The sequence below is a fragment of the Plecotus auritus genome (genome assembly GCF_963455305.1).
Source record: "Plecotus auritus genome assembly, chromosome: 11".
Classification (NCBI taxonomy): domain Eukaryota; kingdom Metazoa; phylum Chordata; class Mammalia; order Chiroptera; family Vespertilionidae; genus Plecotus; species Plecotus auritus.
Window position 1 is genome coordinate 15,601,288 of NC_137777.1, and position 19,773 is coordinate 15,621,060.

General features: G+C 38.3%; 1 protein-coding gene and 1 pseudogene across 28 annotated transcripts in view; one reads left to right on the forward strand and one right to left on the reverse strand.

Annotated features, from left to right (window-relative positions):
- The window catches only part of RIMS2 (regulating synaptic membrane exocytosis 2), a 366,091-nt gene that overhangs the window by 40,022 nt on the left and 306,296 nt on the right, over nt 1-19,773 (forward strand). For 16 of the 27 annotated variants that reach the window (XM_080646620.1, XM_080646597.1, XM_080646598.1 and 13 more), the window contains exons 2-4: nt 4,339-4,371; nt 4,776-4,862; nt 17,381-17,591. In XM_080646620.1, the coding sequence (XP_080502746.1) occupies nt 4,339-4,371; nt 4,776-4,862; nt 17,381-17,591 (331 nt within the window). Of the gene's footprint in view, nt 1-4,338; nt 4,372-4,775; nt 4,863-17,380; nt 17,600-19,773 lie in introns of all 27 variants that reach the window. The other 11 variants (XM_080646603.1, XM_080646604.1, XM_080646605.1 and 8 more) reach the window with 2 other exon arrangements.
- LOC308236606 (ribosome biogenesis protein NSA2 homolog) lies at nt 14,341-15,122 on the reverse strand (annotated as a pseudogene). Its single transcript has one exon. The product of its transcript is annotated as a ribosome biogenesis protein NSA2 homolog (transcript).

Sequence of the window (19,773 nt, forward strand, 5' to 3'; positions counted from 1 at the left end):
ATTCCTTTTACTAGTACGTTTTTTTCCGAAAGCCTCATTATTTTGAGTTCTCTCATATGTTGTGACAGCAGGTTCCTTTGTCAACCATCCTGTTCAGAATAAATAGCCTGCGCTATGCCAGCATGATTTATTGCAGCTACTTCCTTTCTTTATGTCTTGAGTAATTTTATCATAAGAGGATATAAAGTGTTTTAGACATGTGCAAATGCCTGCGTGACTAGAGCCGTTCACCTGGCTGCTTGGCCAGCTGCCTGTGGACAGTGCTCCATTTTGGTAGCAGAGAAGAGAAGATAGAACAAATTAGGTTTCTCAAACAAGATCCATACCCCAGTGTCATCAGCATTTCTCCTCTAATGACACCCACAGAGAACTGCCAAAAGATATCAAAGGATCAGAGAACGTATACATAAGGTTTATTTCTGTTCTTTGAGCAACTCTGAGTTATTGTGACGAGGACAGAAAGAACTTGTATCGACGGATAGGTGTTGCTAATTGTAAATCCCTTTTTTTGGGACTTTGAAAATGGATTTTATATCTATACTAGAGGCCCGGTGCACAAAATTCATGTACTCGTGGCAGAGGCACTCAGCCCGGATTGTGAGAGGGCACAGGCCAGGCCAAGGGACCCCACCAGTGCAGGATTGGGCCAGGGAGGGACACAGGAGGTTGGCCAGCCAGGGAGGGACTGTGGGAGAGCTCCAGGGTGTGTCCGGCCCATCTCGCTCAGTCCTGATTGGCTGGACCCCAGCAGCAAGCTAACCTTCCAGTCGGAGCATCTGCTCCCTGGTGGTCAGTGCACATCATAGCAGTTGGTCAACTGGTCAACTGTCTGCCCCCTAGTGGCCAGGGCACATCATAGCGAGTGCTTGAGTGGCCTTAGCATGTCATTAGCATATTACGCTTTGATTGGTTGAATGGCCGACCAGACTCCTGGACATTTAGCATATTGGGTTTTTATTATATAGGATGTGAAAGATTGTTTAATATTTAAACTGCCTATAAGCATGGAGTACACTGGGTGGTTTCTTCTTTTTTAAATCAGATGGTATCTTAAAAATATTTTACATATTTAATTATGAGAAACTGTAATTACATTACAGAAGATTTGGAAAATACAGGGAGAATAAAACCACCCACAATCTTGCCACTCTAATAGATATACTAATAATATTTTGATGCGTTTTTTAATCTTTTGCATTAAAAATAACAACTTAGAGCTAATCTCCAGATATCTCAACATCTCTTCTGGTTGAAGACTATATAATTTATAGTGTTGATGCCAAGGAATTTCAAAATGTGTATGCTTCTGTCATTGAATATATTTATTTAATCAGATATAGATGCCTTTCTAAGGTGGATTGATTTTGTTGCCTTGTTCATTGAGCTGTTAATTCTTGGAAGCTACTATGGAAAACTAGTTTCATGATTTACTTGGTTTTCTCAGTTGTAAAAAGTAATGACCCCCTTCTTTGTGAATAATTTTTATATTTTTACGAAATATCTTTTCTCTGTAAGTCTCTAGAAATTAATAGTATTTAAAAAATGCCTGATGCTATGGCAATTCATATTTTTTTGATTTCTTATATCCAGACATTAAATATGTCATTTGTTTTATTTTTTAAATAAACAGTTTTTACAGAGTAGACAATAATAAATTATTAAAATATTTGATCACCCTTACACCATATACAACATAGGGCAAAAGTAGGCTTATAATTGTATGTGAAAAGAGTTTATTCTTGTATTATTATTTATTAATTACTGTATTATTTTCTTATTTATTTATAAATTGAATTTACTGGGGTGACATTGGTTAACCAAATTGTATAGGTTTCAGGTGTACAGTTATAGAACACTCATTTGTAGTTTGGTGTTTTCCTTCTCCCACATTGAAGGTTAGAGGGGCATGTAATTGGATAGTCACCTTACTTGGCTGGTGTGATTTTGGTCAAACCCAGTCGGTTAGACTCTGGTAAAATAGTCTCTCTTGACTGTAGGATTGGTAGGAGAGTAGAGAGTCCTGGGAGTATTTCAGAGAGGTTACTTCCCCTTCCACCTGCTGGGTGTGGGAGGAGATCTTTATGTGCTCTTTTCTGTGAGCAACTGGTAGGGCTCTTGGAGGTAAAATTTGTGGAAGTGCCCAAGACTGGGATCCCTTGGAATTTTAAAAGTTCCATCTAGTTGACGAGTCTACGGCAACTGGGCAATTACAGTTAAAAGTGTTCCTACAGATACTGGCTCCAGGGGTGGGCTTCTGTTCCTGGACTGTCTTCTCGGTCAGTTGTGATTCTCTACTCGTCTGTTTCTCTAGTTTTTAGGGCAGACTTTGCCCTGTGAACCTACATTCTTATGGCTTTAAGAATTACTGATTTTCAGTTTGTTCAGCTTTTTTTTTTTTTTTCTTGTAAGGATAGGAGTAAAGATTTCCAAGGTCTTCACATATCAGACTGGAAACTGGACATCTCATACTTTTTTTGAAATGCAGAAATGTAGAAGCTCATTGCTAATAATGTTAGTGTATTGTCAAAGAAATATATAATTACTTTTTCATATTACCAGTTCCTAAGTTATTATCTCAATATGAATTTTAACTATGGTCAGATACTTTGAGATTTGATTTTATCTAAAATGTTGGTAAAATAGAGAATAATTTTATACTCGTGATTGTATTTAAAGACAGGATAAATGTTTATGGTGCCATATTATGATACATATTTGGGAAGCTGATACAAATGTTCACATATCTTATATATAGATATTTTACAAATCCCAGAAATAATTCCTGAATTGGTAATTAAAATTTTTACATCTATTAAACTTTTTTCAAGTAAAGATTTGAAATGGGAAACTGATTTGTAGATTAATATCTATTTATGATAAAAACTTTTTGTCATTAAGAACATGATTCCTTTCAGAGTACCACTCAAGATTTTTTAAAAATAAATAGTTCTAATTTATACATTTATTTCAATATTTGTTTTTTTTTTTAACATACATATTATTTGGTGAAGGGTAATCTTGAATTGTTCTCTAGTTTGATGAGCTGGTATAATAATCTTTCTTTGTCATTTGTTTTAAAATGTTAATAAATTTTTTGTTTTATTCTCAAATACGATGATAACTTTTCTAGATAGAATCCAATGTCAATAGTTTGCTTGTGTTTGTTTGCTAAATATGATATTTAGTGTTAAATATAACCTTTTATACTAATTAATTATATAATTATGTACATACTAAATGATATGGCTTTAGCTTTAGGCTAAACCTGTTACACTTTTTGAAGTATATGCAGACTACAGAGGATTTTTTTTGTCAATATAAAGATACATAATTACCAGTTATATTTATTCATTGGGATACAAAGATGTATAAGGGTATACCTTTTCATTTATTGCTTATAGCATTATAAAGAAGAACACACTGGAAAAGAAAATAAATTTGATTTAAGGAGAATTTAATTAAGAGTATTAATTTAACTTCCTAAAGAAAGTCCTAGCTATTGGTGTCCAGTTTTAGTTACCAATTCTTAGTCTTTCTTTGGGAAAGTAAAAGCTAATCAACTCACAACTGAGTCATAGGTTTGCCTCCCAGGACCAGTCCTAAGCAGAGTGTGGGAGGCCAAATTTCAGAGGCATCACTGCACTGTGTCTGATCTTCCTCTCCCCTTTGGACATCCAGTGCTCTTTCAGTGAAGCACTGAGTTGGTTATGGTTGAAATGCGTTTTTAGTTTGTTATAGTTACATGAATAATTTACTTTAGCTTATGAATATTTTAAATTTAATATATGTACTTATTTTGGTAGCTATGTTTAGGTAGATTGGAAACATTCCCCTCTCCTCCGTTTCCTTTAACTGCCCCTTTAAGTAGTAAATACAGTCATTTGTAAGGCATTAAAAATACATTTATAGAACCTTACCTTTTATTTAAAATTTTATGCCTTCAATTTACATTAATGAAGAAATTTTAAAATTAAAGAGGAAATCCATTTATCTTCAGTAAAGCAAATGTAACTGTGTTTAATGTGGTACCTTAAAATAATTATTTTAAAAGCATCAGTATCAATAAAATATGCAGAAAACGTGAGGACTAAATTATGAAATCATTAGAACAGCAGCAGAGTTTTAATGTTAGTCCTCTATTAAGAACAAACGCTTCAACTTCTGTGTTTTTTTTTTTGGTGCCAAATTAATTCAAATGGTTAATCCCAATATATCGCAAAGCACTCAGCTTTTCCATGTGACAGACCTCAGCTTTCATGTTTTTTATCGACCACAAATCTGTAGATAGAAATGTCTGCCTAGTACCGTGCACTCAGTTGTGCAAACTTATCTTTTTAGGGTCAAAGAAGAACACAAACCACAACCGACACAGTAAGTAAATGTCTAAAGAGTGCAGTGGGCTTGACTTCTGTACCTTGGCCATACTCTGCTTCCTGCGCCCTGGATGGTATTAGCTTACACTAATACTGGAGAGGCTGCAGCTGGTGTGTCTTCTGCTTCCTGACGCTCTGGCTTGTGACACAGCTGCCTGCAGTTTCTTACTTCATCCACATACCGACTGGATGTAGTTTCCTGCTGCCTGCTTGTGGTCTGGTTAAGTGTTCAAACTGAATTTCCCTACCTTCTGACTGCCCGGGTCATAGCTGGGGCTCCCATTTCCATTGGCTGCAGCTTTTGTGCCTGTGTATTTTTATTATTATTCTGGGTAAGAAGACATTGGACCTACCTTGTTATTCCTTTGGTTATTCAGTCACATTATTTGCTTATTTAAACAGGTGGTTTCCCTTTAGTGGGATCACTGAACTGGTAAATAACGTCCTTCAGCCCCAGCAAAAACAGCAAAATGAAAAGGAGCCCCAGACGTAAGTAAGCTGATCTGCATAGACTAAATCTTATCTCTGATAGTATAACATACTCAGGAGTATATGTTAAAAGACTGCCCCTGGAATATTATCCCGTAGAAATGAAAATGGTTAGGTTATGAGTTTGGTACTTTATCCTTTGATTATCCCATAGAAATCTAAAAGGAATACAAGGATCATTTATAGGGAAGTAAAAACAAAGAGATAACTCTCCCCCCAGCTTTAGTATAAATAAATGTAAAATATATTTATCCAACAAAATATCTTTCTCTAATCATGCAATATATTTCAAAGTATGTTTCCCCCCCCCGAGAGGACATTAAGCGTTATTAATTCCCAAATGCAATCTGTGATCAAATAGTTTTGGAGAGATTCTTTAAAAAAAAGATTAAGCAGTTTTCATTATTGTATAACTTCTTAGTTTTTAAATGTGCTCCAAAGGTGTTAGAACATACAGTGTTTACTAACTTATTGACGACTGAGTCCTCTTTTCATTGAACATTTCAAATTACGTTGTAACATAATTTGGGAAAGCAGCAATTTATTCTCACATTGACCTGAAACATTAAAAAAAAGGCCCATTCCATTTATTTTATTTATTCTTTAAGAAGTTGTTCACACATATCTTTTTAACGTTGTACAAGTCATATTATTTATGTTGTGGATTGGAAGTAACTCTGAGAATGTGAGAAAGACTGCACATATTTAAATTCCAGTCTCCCCATGAAAACATCCATTTTACTCAGAAATGCTCTTACTATCCAGCCTCTACACTTTTTAAAGTAGGAGTTATGTTTACCGAGAAGATGTTTTGGTTGTAAGAATGGGCAGATTGGAAAGGACATGAACTCTAGAAGAGAATGAGAATGACTGCCAGGGGCTCTCAGATGAAATAGTTAGAAAAACATTCACTTTTTGCATGTAAGTGCAAACTAGACGATAAACATCTTTTTGTCTAGTTATCTCCTCATCCATTTTATATTACCTTGTATGCATTTTATTTAAAATTATGTCACTTCTTCAGTTTCAATTGAAGTAAAACTATGTTGTGAAGTAAAACTATGTTGTAAAACTAGTAGTTGCTATGTAGTTCTAAAATCAGAACTGTTGGTGTATATAAAGCTAGTTGAAGTCCATCCCGGGTATCTAACAGAATGCCTGATGTAATGGGAACTCAATAAATATTTCCTTACAACTGATTTACATGTTTTATCTTTTTATGATATAACTAGAGGCCTGGTGCATGAATTTGTGCACGGGTGGGGTTCCTTGGCCTGGCTGGCGATCTGGCCCAATGGGGGCTGGCTAGTGGTGGCGGGGGAGGGACCACAGGAGGTTGGCTGTGAGAGCGCACTGGCCACCAGGGGGCAGATCCTGTATTGAGTGTCTTCCCCCTGGTGGTCAGTGTGCATCATCATTACCTGCCGGTTGTCTGGTCGTCCGGTTGTCCAATTGTCCGGTTGTCCAGTCGTCTGGTCGTCCAGTCATCTGGTCATAATGGTCGCTTAGGCTTTTATATTTATAGACCAGCCGTGGGCAAACTATGGCCTGCGGGCTGGATCCGGCCCGTTCGGCTGTTCTATCCGGCCCGCGGAGCCGAAAGAGCGGAGGGTTCTCTTGCTCTCCCCTCCGCTCCTTTACTTTGAATTTATATTAGTTCACACAAACACTCCATCCATGCTTTTGTTCCGGCCCTCCAGTCCAGTTTAAGAACCCATTGTGGCCCTCGAGTCAAAAAGTTTGCCCACCCCTGGTATAGATAATAACAGAGACTTATTTGTAAAATATAGAACGCTTCTCTTTCAAGTGGCAACTCAGAAACCTAAGCTGCTTCCCATGTTGTTGGTAAGCCAGCTGAAACACATAACCACCAGGGTTGCTGCATCAGAGAAAGAGAGAGAATGGAGTACTCACACTTATTCTTAATTGTATAAAGCAGGAAGTGACATAAGCCACTTTTGCTCACAGATCATTGCCCAAACCTTGTCACAAGGCTCTTAAATAACTGCAAGAACCTCTAAAAAGTCTTTCCATGTGCTCGTGAAGAGTGGCGACTTATATAACGAGCAGTAGTAACATCTATTACAGTTATTTTACATTTGGTTCTCTGTTATTGCAACGAGATGGAAATTTCAGGATGCCAAAAGGTAAAGATTTGCCAAAAGAATGCTACTATAGCAAGGGTATCTCCAATATTAGCCCTAACTCCTGGTGCTGACGTTTCTACTGAAACTGTTGTAATGACTTGGCATCAAAGTCTAATTTTATAAGACGGAAGATTAGGTTTAATAATATGAAGAACATTTGAATACATAAGTGTTTTCAGAAGGAAGGAAATTTGTATTTTTTTCAGGGAACACATTAAATTTTGTCGGGGATTTCAGGGAGACTTACTACATTCTCTTAGGTAACAGTGAAAGAGGAATAGATTAAAAACGTGATAACAATGAAAATCTATTTAGGGCATACTGAGAAACCATTAGTTGATCATGAGATATGTCAGAGTACAGTAAAAAGAGAGGAACCGTGAACAATAATTTTTAAAAGGAGAAGCAGAGATATCAGAAGTCATGCTTCTGTTCTTAGGTGGAAGCTATCTCCTTTGGTTTGTCATCTGCTTGACACAGAGTAATTGGTTAGCTGTTTCTCTCCAAAGAGCATTAGCTTCAGAGGATTCTCAAGACACTCCTATTTAAACTCTCCCGATGAAGCAGATTTCCAACAGTCTAGGCAACTTTGCGTCTTTTTAGTGCTGAAACATGAATTTAAGCATCAACATTTGGAGGCTTTCACTGACATGCTAATTGTTATTATGGCATTGCTGTCTTTTTCATTAAGACTCTGGGCATTTTTTTTCTCCTATATTTTCCAGAAGACTAAATATTTAGATTTTTGGTCATAGTTTTGGAAAGACTGATTGTACTGGTTGATAATAAGACTGGGTGTATCATGGATTTCATTCTGTACTTAATCATGTTAACTTGTAATAGCTGCATTCAGCCTTGGGCAAACTACGGCCCGCGGGCCAGATCCGGCTGTTCTATCCGGTTCTCTTGCTCTCCCCTCCGCTCCTTTACTTTGAATTTATATTAGTTCACACAAACACTCCATCCATGATTTTGTTCTGGCCCTCCGGTCCAGTTTAAGAACCCATTGTGGCCCTCAAGTCAAAAAGTTTGCCCACCCCTGAGGTGAAAATTTTAAATGAGAAGCCTATTATTAATTCACTAGAGGCCTGGTGCATGACATTTGTGCACTGGGGAGGGGACAGGGGGTCCTTCAGCCCAGACTGCACCCTTTAGCAGTCTGGGAGCCCTCAGGGGATGTCTGACTGCGGCTTAGGCCCACTCCTAAGCTGCAGTCGGACATCCTTAGTGCTGCTGTGGTGGTGGGAGAGACTCTCACCACCACGGCTGTGCTCGCCAGCCGTCAGCCCAGCTTGTGGCTGAGCAGGGGAGTGCACTGACCACCAGGGGGCAGCTCCTGCATTCAGCACCTGCCCCTGATGGTCTGTGCGTGTCATAGCGACTGGTTGTTCTGCATATTACCCTTTTATTATTTAGGATAAGGGAGAGTTGATGGATATTCAATGGGTTGATTTTATTGTTTTGAAGGCTAATGGCATGGAAACTGAAGGGTCTTTGAGAATATTGTGAATTTAATTTTACTTAAAACATTTTACTTTTTCTTTCTTTTTCTGAAGATTGAGGATGATATAGACAAAAATGTTTTATTATAAGCCATGTGTTTCTTATTGATGCTTGACTGGTCCAATCAGTTGATAATGCAGTTGTGAAACAAGTTACAAGGCCAAAGTACTATATATTCTGGAATATATGTTGCTCTTTATTTTTCTGAAATCATCCCTGTAATGAAAAGACATGGGTGGCTTTCTTTTTAGTGTTTATAAAATCTATCTTATTCTGAGAAACCCTCAATTTCTTTAGTTTGATTTACAAAGTACTTCTTGGAGAAGAGGAAATAACCTCAAACAATCATACCTACACCTATTGAGATTACAGTTGTCCTCCTTATCCAAGTTTTTGCTTCCTGGTCTGAAAATATTAAGTGGAAAATTCTAGAAATATTAAGTGGAAAATTCTAGAAATAAAGTCATAAATTTTAAATTGTGTACCATTTTGAGTGGTGTGATAAAGTCTCATGCTGTTCACTTTGTCCTGCCCAGGATGTGAATCAACTCTGTCCAGTATATTCACACTGTGTATGTTACCCACCCATTTAATCACTTTAGTAACCATCTCAGTTATCAGAAGAACAGTGCCAGTGTTCAAGTAACCCTTATTTACTTAACAAAGTTCAAGAGTATTGATGCTGGCCCAGCAGGTGTGGCACAGTGGTTGAGCATCGACCCATGAACCAAGAGGAACCTGGTTCGATTTCCGGTCAGGGCACATACTTAGGTTGCTAGCTCAATCCCTAGTAGAGGGTGTGAAGGAGGCAGGTGATCCATGATGTTTTTCTCTCGTCGATGTTTCTGTCTATCCCTCTCCCTTACTCTCTCTCTAAAAATCAATTAAAAAAAACATATTAAAAAAAGTGTATGTTGGCAATTTGGATTGCTAAAGAGAAGCCAAAAAGTGCTTTTTTAAAGTGAAAGTGTGAAAGTTCTAGATTTAGTAAGGAAAGCAAAAAAAATCATATGCTGAGGTTGCTAAGATCTACGGTAAGAACAAATCTGTTAACTTGTGAAGAAGGAAAAAGAAATTTATGTTAGTTTTTCTGTTGCACTTGAAACTGAAAAAGTTATTGGCTACAATATGTGATAAATGTTTACTAGTTAAGATGGAAAACTCATCCAATTTGTGGGTGGAAGACATGAACAGAAAATATGTTGCCATGCCCAGCTGGTGTGGCTCAGTGGTTGAGCGTTAACCTATGAACCAGGAGGTCATGGTCCAGTTCCGGTCAGGGGACATGCTTGGGTGGCAGGTTTAATCCCCAGTAAGGGGGGGGCCGTGCAGGAGGCAGCCGATCAATGATTCTCTTTCATCATTGATGTTTCTATCTCTTTCTCCCTCTCCCTTCCTCTCTGAAATCAATAAAAATATATTTTTAAAAAAAGAAAAAGAAAATATGTTCCCATGTTGTATCAGAAAGCATTGAGCCTATGGGAAGACTTTAGTGAGGGGTCCCCCGAAATGAGTGACACCAAGCCATTTATTGTACATAAGGGGTGATTACACAGATTCAGGAATAGGTTTCGACTAAAAAATACAACAATTACTGGAGGAGAGAGAGAGAGAGAGAAAGAGAGAGACACCATATTCATATAACTTTTATTGCGGTGTGCTATGATTGTTTTATTATTAGTTATCGTTCTTAACCTCTTACTGTGTCTGGTTTATAAATTAAACTTTATCAAAGATATGTATTGACAAAAACTTAGTATATGTAGGGCTTGATATTATCTGGTTTTAGAACTCTACTGGGAATGTATATCTTGTACTGTACCTGATGGAATCTGTGAAAAGGGAGATAAAGAAATTTAGCATCAGTTTAGAAATTCTCAGTGGTTGGTGCTGGAAGTTGTAGTAAACAAACCTTTAAAGATTATTGTACAAAAGTAGTAATGTATATTATTAGTTTATGGAGATCATGAAAGCACATACCTATCAGATAAATGAGAAAATAACAGCAACAAAAACCCATGTGGCTGGGTATAAAATTGTTGGAACAGCAGGATTACCACGAACTAACAGATTGAAAGTTTAGTTTTCTCAAAGAACTCGGTGAAGAAAATTGATTTTAGAAAGCACTGAGTTCAGTGAGATGCTTTAGTGATGATGGAGACATTGATGTAGAAATAAAAAAGGAGGAAAAGCCATTTTTCCAAATTATTACTGTTGTGTTTTTTTATTAAAATTTTTCTGTTTTTTTCTTTGTTTTGGTAATATGTCTTTTAAACATTCATTTGTAATAAAAGTTTTAAATTAAGTATGAGTATATCTTTGACTCTTTTATTTATATCAAGGATTGATTTGCAGAATATGGCCTGTGGTTCAAATCCTGCCTGCCTGTTTCTATAAATAAAGGTTTATTGGAACACAGCCAAGCTCATTTGTTTGCATGTTTTCTATGACTGCCCTCACATCCCACCAGCAGATTTGATTAGTTGTGACAGAGACCCTGTGTCCACAGGGCCGAAAATATCTATTTCTGCACCTTTATAGAAAACGCTAGCTGACCTCTGATTTACATCACTGGAAGGTTATATATTCAAGTTGACATACTTAAGATCTTTTAGACCTTTCATTGTGTTTGGAGTTTGGTTCTGACAGTGTTGTTCTGGAGTAGGAACGAAAACAAAAACAATGAAATGGAATACAGGGTCCATAAGTAGACCTAGGCACATGTGGAAGCTTAGTATGTGACAGATTGCCATCATAAATCAGAAGAAGAAAGGATAGACTATTTAATGGTCCTGGGAAAATGGAATCTCTATATAAAGAAGTTTGAAATTCTTACATCATCTACACTAATAAAAGAGTAACACGCAAATTGACCGTACCTCCGCTACGCCCACAAGCCACGCCCACCAGTCAATCAGTAGCGAGTATGCAAATTAACCCAACCAAGATGGCTGCAGCTACTGAGCGAGCAGGAGGCTTGGGTTTCCCTGGCAATGGAGGAAGCCAAGTTTCCCGCCCGCTCTGGCTGGCCCTGGCCTCTGCTCAAGGCTACAAAGTTTCAATTATAGAAGATAAATAAATCCCAACAAAAATGGCAGCAGCCACGGAGCTGGAGAGAGCAGGAAGCTTGAGTTGCCTCCGGTGATGGAGGAAGCCAAGCTTCCTGCAGCCCTGGCCTGCCTTGGCCTCTGCTCAAGGCTACAAAGTTTCAATTATAGAAGATAAACAAATCCCAGATACCAGGACCTCCACTTGGGTTGCTGGGGGTCATGGCCGGCCTGCAAACCACCACAGGCCCCTCGCCCAGGCCGCCCCATGCCCCAAGGGAACCGCCACCCTGATCCAGGACACCCTTCAGGGCAAATCAGCTGGCCCTCACCCATGCACCAGGCCTCTATCCTATCTAATAAAAGAGTAATATGCAAATTGACTGTCACTCCAACATACAAGATGGCTGCCCCCATGTGGTCAAACATGACTGCCCCCATATGGACACAAGATGGCCAGCAGGGGAGGGCAGTTGGGAGGGACCAGGCCTGCAAGGGAGGGCAGTTGGGGGTGATCAAGCCTGCAGGGGAGGGCAGTTAGGGGTGACCAGGCCGGCAGAGGAGGGAAGTTGGGGGCGACCAGGCCTGCAGGGAAGGGCAGTTGGGGGGGACCCAGGCCTGCAGGGGAGGGCAATTAGGGGTGACCAGCCCTGCAGGGGAGGGCATTTAGGGGCAATCAGGCTGGCAGGGGAGCAGTTAGGCATCCATCAGGCTGGCAGGGGAGTGGTTAGGGGGTGATCAGGTTGGCAGGCAGAAGCAGTTAGGGGCAATCAGGAAGGCAGGCAGGCGAGCAGTTGGGAGCCAGCAGTCCTGGATTGTGAGAGGGATGTCCGACTGCCCGTTTAGGGGACTGGCCTAAACGGGCAGTCGGACATCCCTCGAGGGGTCCCAGATTGGAGAGGGTGCAGGCTGGGCTGAGGGACACCCCCCCCCCCCATGCACGAATTTCATGCACCAGGCCTCTAGTATCACATATAAAAATAAACATCACATCAATTAAAAGCCTAAATGTGAGAGGCAAGATAATAAAGCTAGTAGGAGAAACTGTAGAATTATTCTGACTTGAAGGTATGTAAGGATTCTTTTTAGAGCCAGCTACTGGGAAATCACACACCATGAAGGGAGAAATTGATGTATTTGACTACATAAAAATTAAAAATTTAATTTTGTTAATTTTTGTTTAACAAAGGACACAATGTTCAAAATTAATGGTCGATTGTCAGACCAGGATATTTGTGCCCAGGTGGCATGGCTCAATGGTTGAGTGTCAACCTGTGAACCAGGAGGTCATGGTTCGATTCCTAGTCAGGAAAAGGGGCATGCAGGAGGCAGCAGATCAATGATTCTCTCTCATCATTGATCTATCTTTCTTTCTCTCCCTGTGCCTTTCTTCTCTGAAATCAATAAAAAATAAAATTATTGCCCATGGGCCAAATCTAGCCCACTGTTTTTTGTTTGTTTTTTTTGAAATAACTGGTGAGTTAAAATGGTTTCTATATTTTAAAATAGTTGAAAAAAATTTTATAATATTCTGTGACTATAAAGTGACATGAAATTCAAATTTGTGTTTACAAATAATGTTTTATTGCGACACAACCATGTTCATTCATTTATATTTTACAAATGGTTGCTTTCTGGCTCATACTTTTTACACATTTATTTCTGTAGTCCATTGATTATAGTTCTGTAATATATTGAGTTAGTTTTAATATAAGATGTGAGGTAGGAGTTGAAACTCACTTTTTCACACATGAATTTCCAGTTACTTTTTTACACATGAATTTCCCATTGCTTAAAAGACTGTTTTTTTTTTTTTTTCTTCTCTAATTCATTATCTTGGAACTTTTAAAAAAAATGACCATTTAAATAGTGAACTGTTTTTGGACTCTATTATTTTCCATTGGGATATGTGTTTTTCCTTTGCCAATGCCATATTGACTTGATTAGTTGTGTAGCTTTGACCGTAAGCCTTGAAATCAGTTATTGTTTTAGCCTTCTTCTTTTTCAAAATATCTTGCCTATTCTAGGAATTATGCTTTTCCATATGAATTTTAGAATTAGCTTGTCAATTTCTTCAAAAAATTATGCTGAGATTTTGTGATGTCCTTGAATCAATAGATTGATTTGTAGAGAATATCTTTTTTCTTTTTTTGTTGTTAATTTTCACGTGAGGTAGATATATAACTGCATATGTTTTGCAAAATTCACTGAAGTGTGTATCTCAAAGGGGTGAATTTTACCGTGCATAAATTATACCTAAGAGAAAAACTGACTTCAAAAAGTTCGTTTCACAGTGCTAACCTTAAGTCAGTAGGTAAATTAAAAGTAGAGCTCTATGAATGAGCCCTTATTATCTACTTAATCACAAAGCATACTTTCTTTTTCACACAAACCAATGAATTCAAATAGCCATGTCATTGATCTTTAGAGAGTGGAAGGGAGGGGGAGTCAGAGAGAGAGAAACACTGATGTGAGAGAGACACATCAATTGATTGTCTCCCGCAGGCACCCCGACCCAGGCCAGGGATCGAGCCTGCAACCTAGATGTGTGCCTTGATCAGAATCAAACCTGGGACCCTTCAGTCCTTGGGCTGATACTCTTAATCACTGAGCAAAACCAGCTAGGGCCATTTTAATATTCTTTACAATAGAATAAATAGTTCTCTGGATGACTGTAGACATGTAAGCTGTGTGATAGTACTTAGAGACATCACTGTACAGGAGTTCTGATTGGTGCATAGTCTTCAATAATTACAAGGAGTTACTTGAATGAAACTGTTGTCAAAGCAGTAAGACTGCATTTATGCATCCAGCATTTTCAGGATTGTTGGTACCCTGGGCATATTTTTCTCAAATAATCTTGCCTCTTGTTATTACAAGGCCTAACTTTCTCATGTACACCTTGTTGACAGTACCTTTGGTAATAACACCCAAAGTTGTATAAAGTGGGGATGATGGATTCTTCTTTACATTCTTCTTTACACCAAGTATTGGCAGGCAAAAGGTGGCTTTCAGTTCAGGATGTGTTTCATGGGCCTTCTCGAAACGTAAGCCCATTGGCCTAATGCATCTTCCATATTTAGGTGGTTTTTGAGTAAAGCCATCTCCAACAAAGCACTTTAGTAACCATCCTCTTCCACACGTTTCTCTTTCTCTTTCTTGTTTGAGTAACTTTTAATACCTCTGTTTCTCCCTGAGCATGAACTTTGGGCAGAGGGACTTGCCATTTTCCAGCTTCCTCTCTGTTTTTGTTTAATCACTGGAAAGTACTTTAGCTTGGACTGTCCCTCTCTGTCCAGTAGGTAGGCAGGAACTGCTCCTTGTGGAGTCTTTTCACCATTCTTTTGTTTGGTGTTTCTCTTTTTATGCATCTTGATCGTCTTTTTCCTTTGCATTTTCTCAGCCTGGCGCTGTTTATAGTAGAGCTTAGCCTTCAGACCAGCCATCTTTTTTGCCTTTGAACATTCATGAGCCTCTCGACCTTCCTTCTTTCTCTTCTCCTGGTAATCCAAACAATATCCATAGCGTTTATGGTGTAACTCAGTATTCTTATTTTGTGGCATGTTTTATATTTTTAGCATTTGCATTTGACTCTTAGTTTCTGCTTTTAATACCCCATCTGTTTATGTGTTATCCACCTTTTTCTATATATCTTTCACCTTAACAATTTTAAAATTTATTGATGAGAGAGGAGAGAGAAAGAGAGAGGGAGAGATAGATTTGTTGTTCTACTTATTTATGCATTCATTGGTTGATTATTGTACGTGCCCTGACTGGAGATTGAACCCGCAACCTTGGCATATCAAGAGGATGCTTTAACCAACTGAGCCACCTGGCCAGGGCCTACCTTAACAATTTTAATTATATAAATGTCTGTGTCTGATAATTTCATCATCCTTGTCATCTCTGAGTCTAATTATATTGGTTATTTTATCACTTGGCAATGGGTTTTTAAATCCTTGTTATTTCCCCCAGGGTCTCATGGGTTTGAATTGTGTTTATGCTTTAAAGTGGGCATGACTTTTCTGTCAGACCATTAATGTTGGGGATTAAATCACCAGGCAAGCCAGGAGTTCACATAGGTTTGGATGTTGTTGTTTTAATCATTACCTTTAGTGCACCGCAGTCTTCAAATCCTGTTAAGAGTGGGTTACTGTTGCGTTGTGCTTAGTTAGGATGGGTGCAGGAGTACCAAGAAGCCACCAGTCATTTCTTCTACACTCACATATGTGCACCCCCTAAAGGATTCTTTGTTAATATGCTCTGCTCCCAATGTTACTCATGAGTAACCAGCGGAAGCCGGTGGCAAAGTGCTTGTGAGTGTGAACTTACCCCTAACTATTCCAAATTGTCATGTTAGCCCACGCTTGGCCATTAATAATTTGTTACAGTTTTCACTGATTTCCTCTTGCCTGCCTAGATGGTGGCTACCTCCTACTCCTGTGCTGTGCCTAAGGTGAAAGGTGCCCTTGTTACTCTTTGGAGGGGCTTGCCACTCTTTGGATTTAAACTTATATGTTTGCCTTCTCAGCTCTCTGATGGGCTCAAGAAAAGTTGTGATTTTGTAGCCTTTGGTCAGTTTTAGAACCGGAGTGACATTATTTATAGTTTTGTAAACCCTAAACGGAACTAACTATAGTTTTAAAACATTTTCAATTTTCCTTATAAAAACAATGGAAGTGAAAGTTATATCACTATTTATTTGTTATTTTTAAAATATATTTTTATTGATTTCAGATAGGAAGAGAGAGGGAGAGAGAGATAGAAACATCAATGATGAGAGAGACTCATTGGTCAGCTACCCCAATGGGGATCGAGGGCCCCCCTCCACCCCGGCATGTGCCCTGACTGGAAATTGAACTGTGACTGCCTGGTTCATAGGTCGACGCTCAAGCACTGAGCCACACCAGGAGGGCTATCACTATTTATTTTTAACTGGACTAAATAATACCTTTTCCTAGATACATATTTTTCTTATTCTTTCATTTTATTTTTAAAGTAAAACTTGGCCTTTTATTTGCCCCACCTTATTTTGTAGGATCCTAATATCTCACAGTGTTTTTATAGCCAACTAATGTCCAGACGGTTGAACAGATTTAAACAATTAGTGAGAGCACTCATCCAGTGCATTCCCCTCTGTCTGGATTCTTAAGATCACTCCAATTCAGATCTTGTCTGAATGACTTGAATTTCATAGGTTTTGGTTTCACTGTGTAAGTCAAATTAACAGCCTTTATTTTGAAATTAAACTTTGCAAAATAATGTTGTAAATATTTTAGAGTGTATGGTTGAAAATATATTGCAAATAGTAGGTAGAAATTTTATAATTATAATAGAAATATCTCCATAGACATATATTGAGTTAATTTGGCCTTACATTAATATGTATATCAGAAGGCAGAATTAGTTGCAACACTTATGATATGATGTGCCATGTAAGATGTTATTCCATTATCAGAAAATTAAACTTTTATTCTTACTCTATGGATTTTTTAAAATTTTTTTTTAATTTTTATTGATTTCAGAGAGGAAGGGAGAGGAAGAGAGAGAGATAGATACATCAGTGATGAGAGAGAATCATTGATTGGCTGCCTCCTGCATGCCTCCTACTGGGGATTGAGCCCGCAACCCGGGCATGTGCCCTTGAGTAGAATTGAACCCGGGACCTTTCAGTCCGCAGGCCAATGCTCTGTCCACTGAGCAAAATCAGCTAGAGCTCTATGGATTTCTTTGATAGGAAATTCTGTCCACAGAGTGTAGTGGTAGTTTTTGTTTTGAGACCATCAGGAAACTAATTTTTCCTCGCTTGTTTTCTTTGCAGAAAACTTCATCAGCAGTTCGAAATGTATAAGGAGCAGGTGAAGAAGATGGGGGAAGAATCACAGCAGCAGCAAGAACAGAAGGGGGATGCCCCCACCTGTGGCATCTGCCACAAAACCAAGTTTGCGGACGGATGTGGCCATAACTGTTCATATTGCCAAACCAGGTTCTGTGCTCGGTGCGGAGGTCGAGTGTCTTTACGCTCAAACAAGGTACAGAAGTGAAAATCATACGTAGTAATTCTCTTACAGTTAGGCGTATTGTGAGCAAGTGCAGAAGACAACTGAAATTGATATTCAGATTAGCTAGTGCCTTCGTTTTAGTTAAAAAAAATTAAATTTTTTTTTGAGTAAAAAATATATTTGCTTCATTTTTTATGTCCTTTACCTTATGATTTGGTTTAGAATGTGGAATCCTAGACTCTCTAAGATGATTAATAGAATTTAGAGATCTAATTCCTTTATTTTGCAGGTACAGCAAACTCAGATCCAGGGAGACTAAAGTTCCTTTTTAAAGCCACGGAACTGACTCTAGCTTTTCCATTGCCACTAGTTTATAAAGTTTGCACATACACTTCCTTCTGAGAGGAAGAGGCTGCTTTTAGCTTTGAGATTCTGTGTTTCATAATTTGAAAGCTTTTCAAGCTACGTTACCTTTTTATTTTTGTCTTAACATTAATGAAATAAACATTAGACTATGGAATTTCAAGAAGAAATGTTAAGGATGTTTTTCATACTTATACTAGATTTTTGGAGTTTATCCATCCACTTTAGAAAAATGTTAATGCTACCCAAAGAATGTTTGTTGAAATCAGCAAAGGCAGTTTTAAAAAAAAATTTATCTCCTCACTAGTATCTTATCAACCAGTTCTTTATTTATATGGCTTTAAAATAGGAAGCTGATATCTTTAAGTACATAGATATAATAGTGGTAATTTTGTTCCCCTGTGTGATTTCATTTATCCATTTTCTCATTGCTCCCCTTTTCTCATTGTTTTGTTTTCTCATTGTTTTATTTCTATTAATTTTTCACTGATCTGAAAAATTATACTGATTTACTGATTATATTTCTGTTTTACTGATTATATTTCTTTTTCTTGATTAGTTGTATGGGCTAGAAATGCCAGTACAATTCTGAATAGAAGTGGTGAGAGCAGACATATCTTGCCATTTTATAAAAAATGTGTATCTTTAAAAAAAACCATTATTATTGAAAGTATTACAGATGTCTTTCTCCCTCCTGTTGACTTCCTCCACTCCGCTCCAGATTAACAGACATTGAAGCATGCAACAGACATATCCTGTCTTGTTCTTGATCTTAGGGGAAAAGCATTATCTTCACTATTAAGAATTATGATTATGTTAGCACCCTAGCTGGTTTGGCTCAGCAGATAGAGCGTCAGCCTGTGGACTGAAGGATCCCAGGTTTGATTCCGGTCAAGGGCACATGCCTGGGTTTTGGGCTCGATCTCCCACAGGGGGCATGCAGGAGGCAGCCAATTAATGATTCTCTCTCATCATTGATGTTTCTCTCTCTCCCTCTGCCTTCCTCTCTGAAATTTTGTATTGCTGTGCCTTCAAGCTTTCTAATCTTTTCTCCAGCAATGCCAAATTTTGTTACCATGTAGTATATTTTTCATCTTAGACATTTTAGTTTTTATATCTAGAATTTCACTTTGGGGCTTTTTTATATCTTTCATGATCTACTTAACTTTTTGAACCTATAGAATATACTCTTATAATTCTGTTGGTGTTCTCCTTTGCTAATTCTAGCATCTCTGTCAGTTTTGCGTTGGTTTTGATTATTTTCATTACATTGTGGGTTTTCCTGACTCTCTGCATCCTTGATATCGTATGTGGATGCCAGGCATTGTAAATTTTACTTCGTTGGGTGCTGGATGTGTTTGTGTTACTATAACTCACCTTTAACTTTGTGTGGGATGCAGCTATGTGGAAACCTTGGACACTTTTTTGTATTTCTTTTATGATTTGTTAGATGAATATGGAGCAGTGCTGAGTGTAACACTAATTATTCTCTTCTAAGATAAGGCTTTCATGAGTACTATAATCAATGCCCCATGAATTATGAGTTTTCCCAGTCTCGCTGGTGGGAACATCCACTGTTCTCTTTAATCCTTCTAAATGACTCCACCCCATTCCCACTGCTAGGTGTTTTCTCACATGCATGCTCACCGATCATTACTCAGCTGACTTCTTGAAGGGGCCCTCTGCCGATATCTCAAGTGAGTTCTCTCTCCGTGTAGCTTTCTTTTCTCTGGTAACTTGCCCTGTGACATGGGGCTGTGTTTCCTTCCTCAGGCTCTCCGTTTTAACCCATTCAAGTCAGGATGTCCGCTAAGCTGCACTTCAGTTCCTCTGTCCTGTTTTGCTGCCT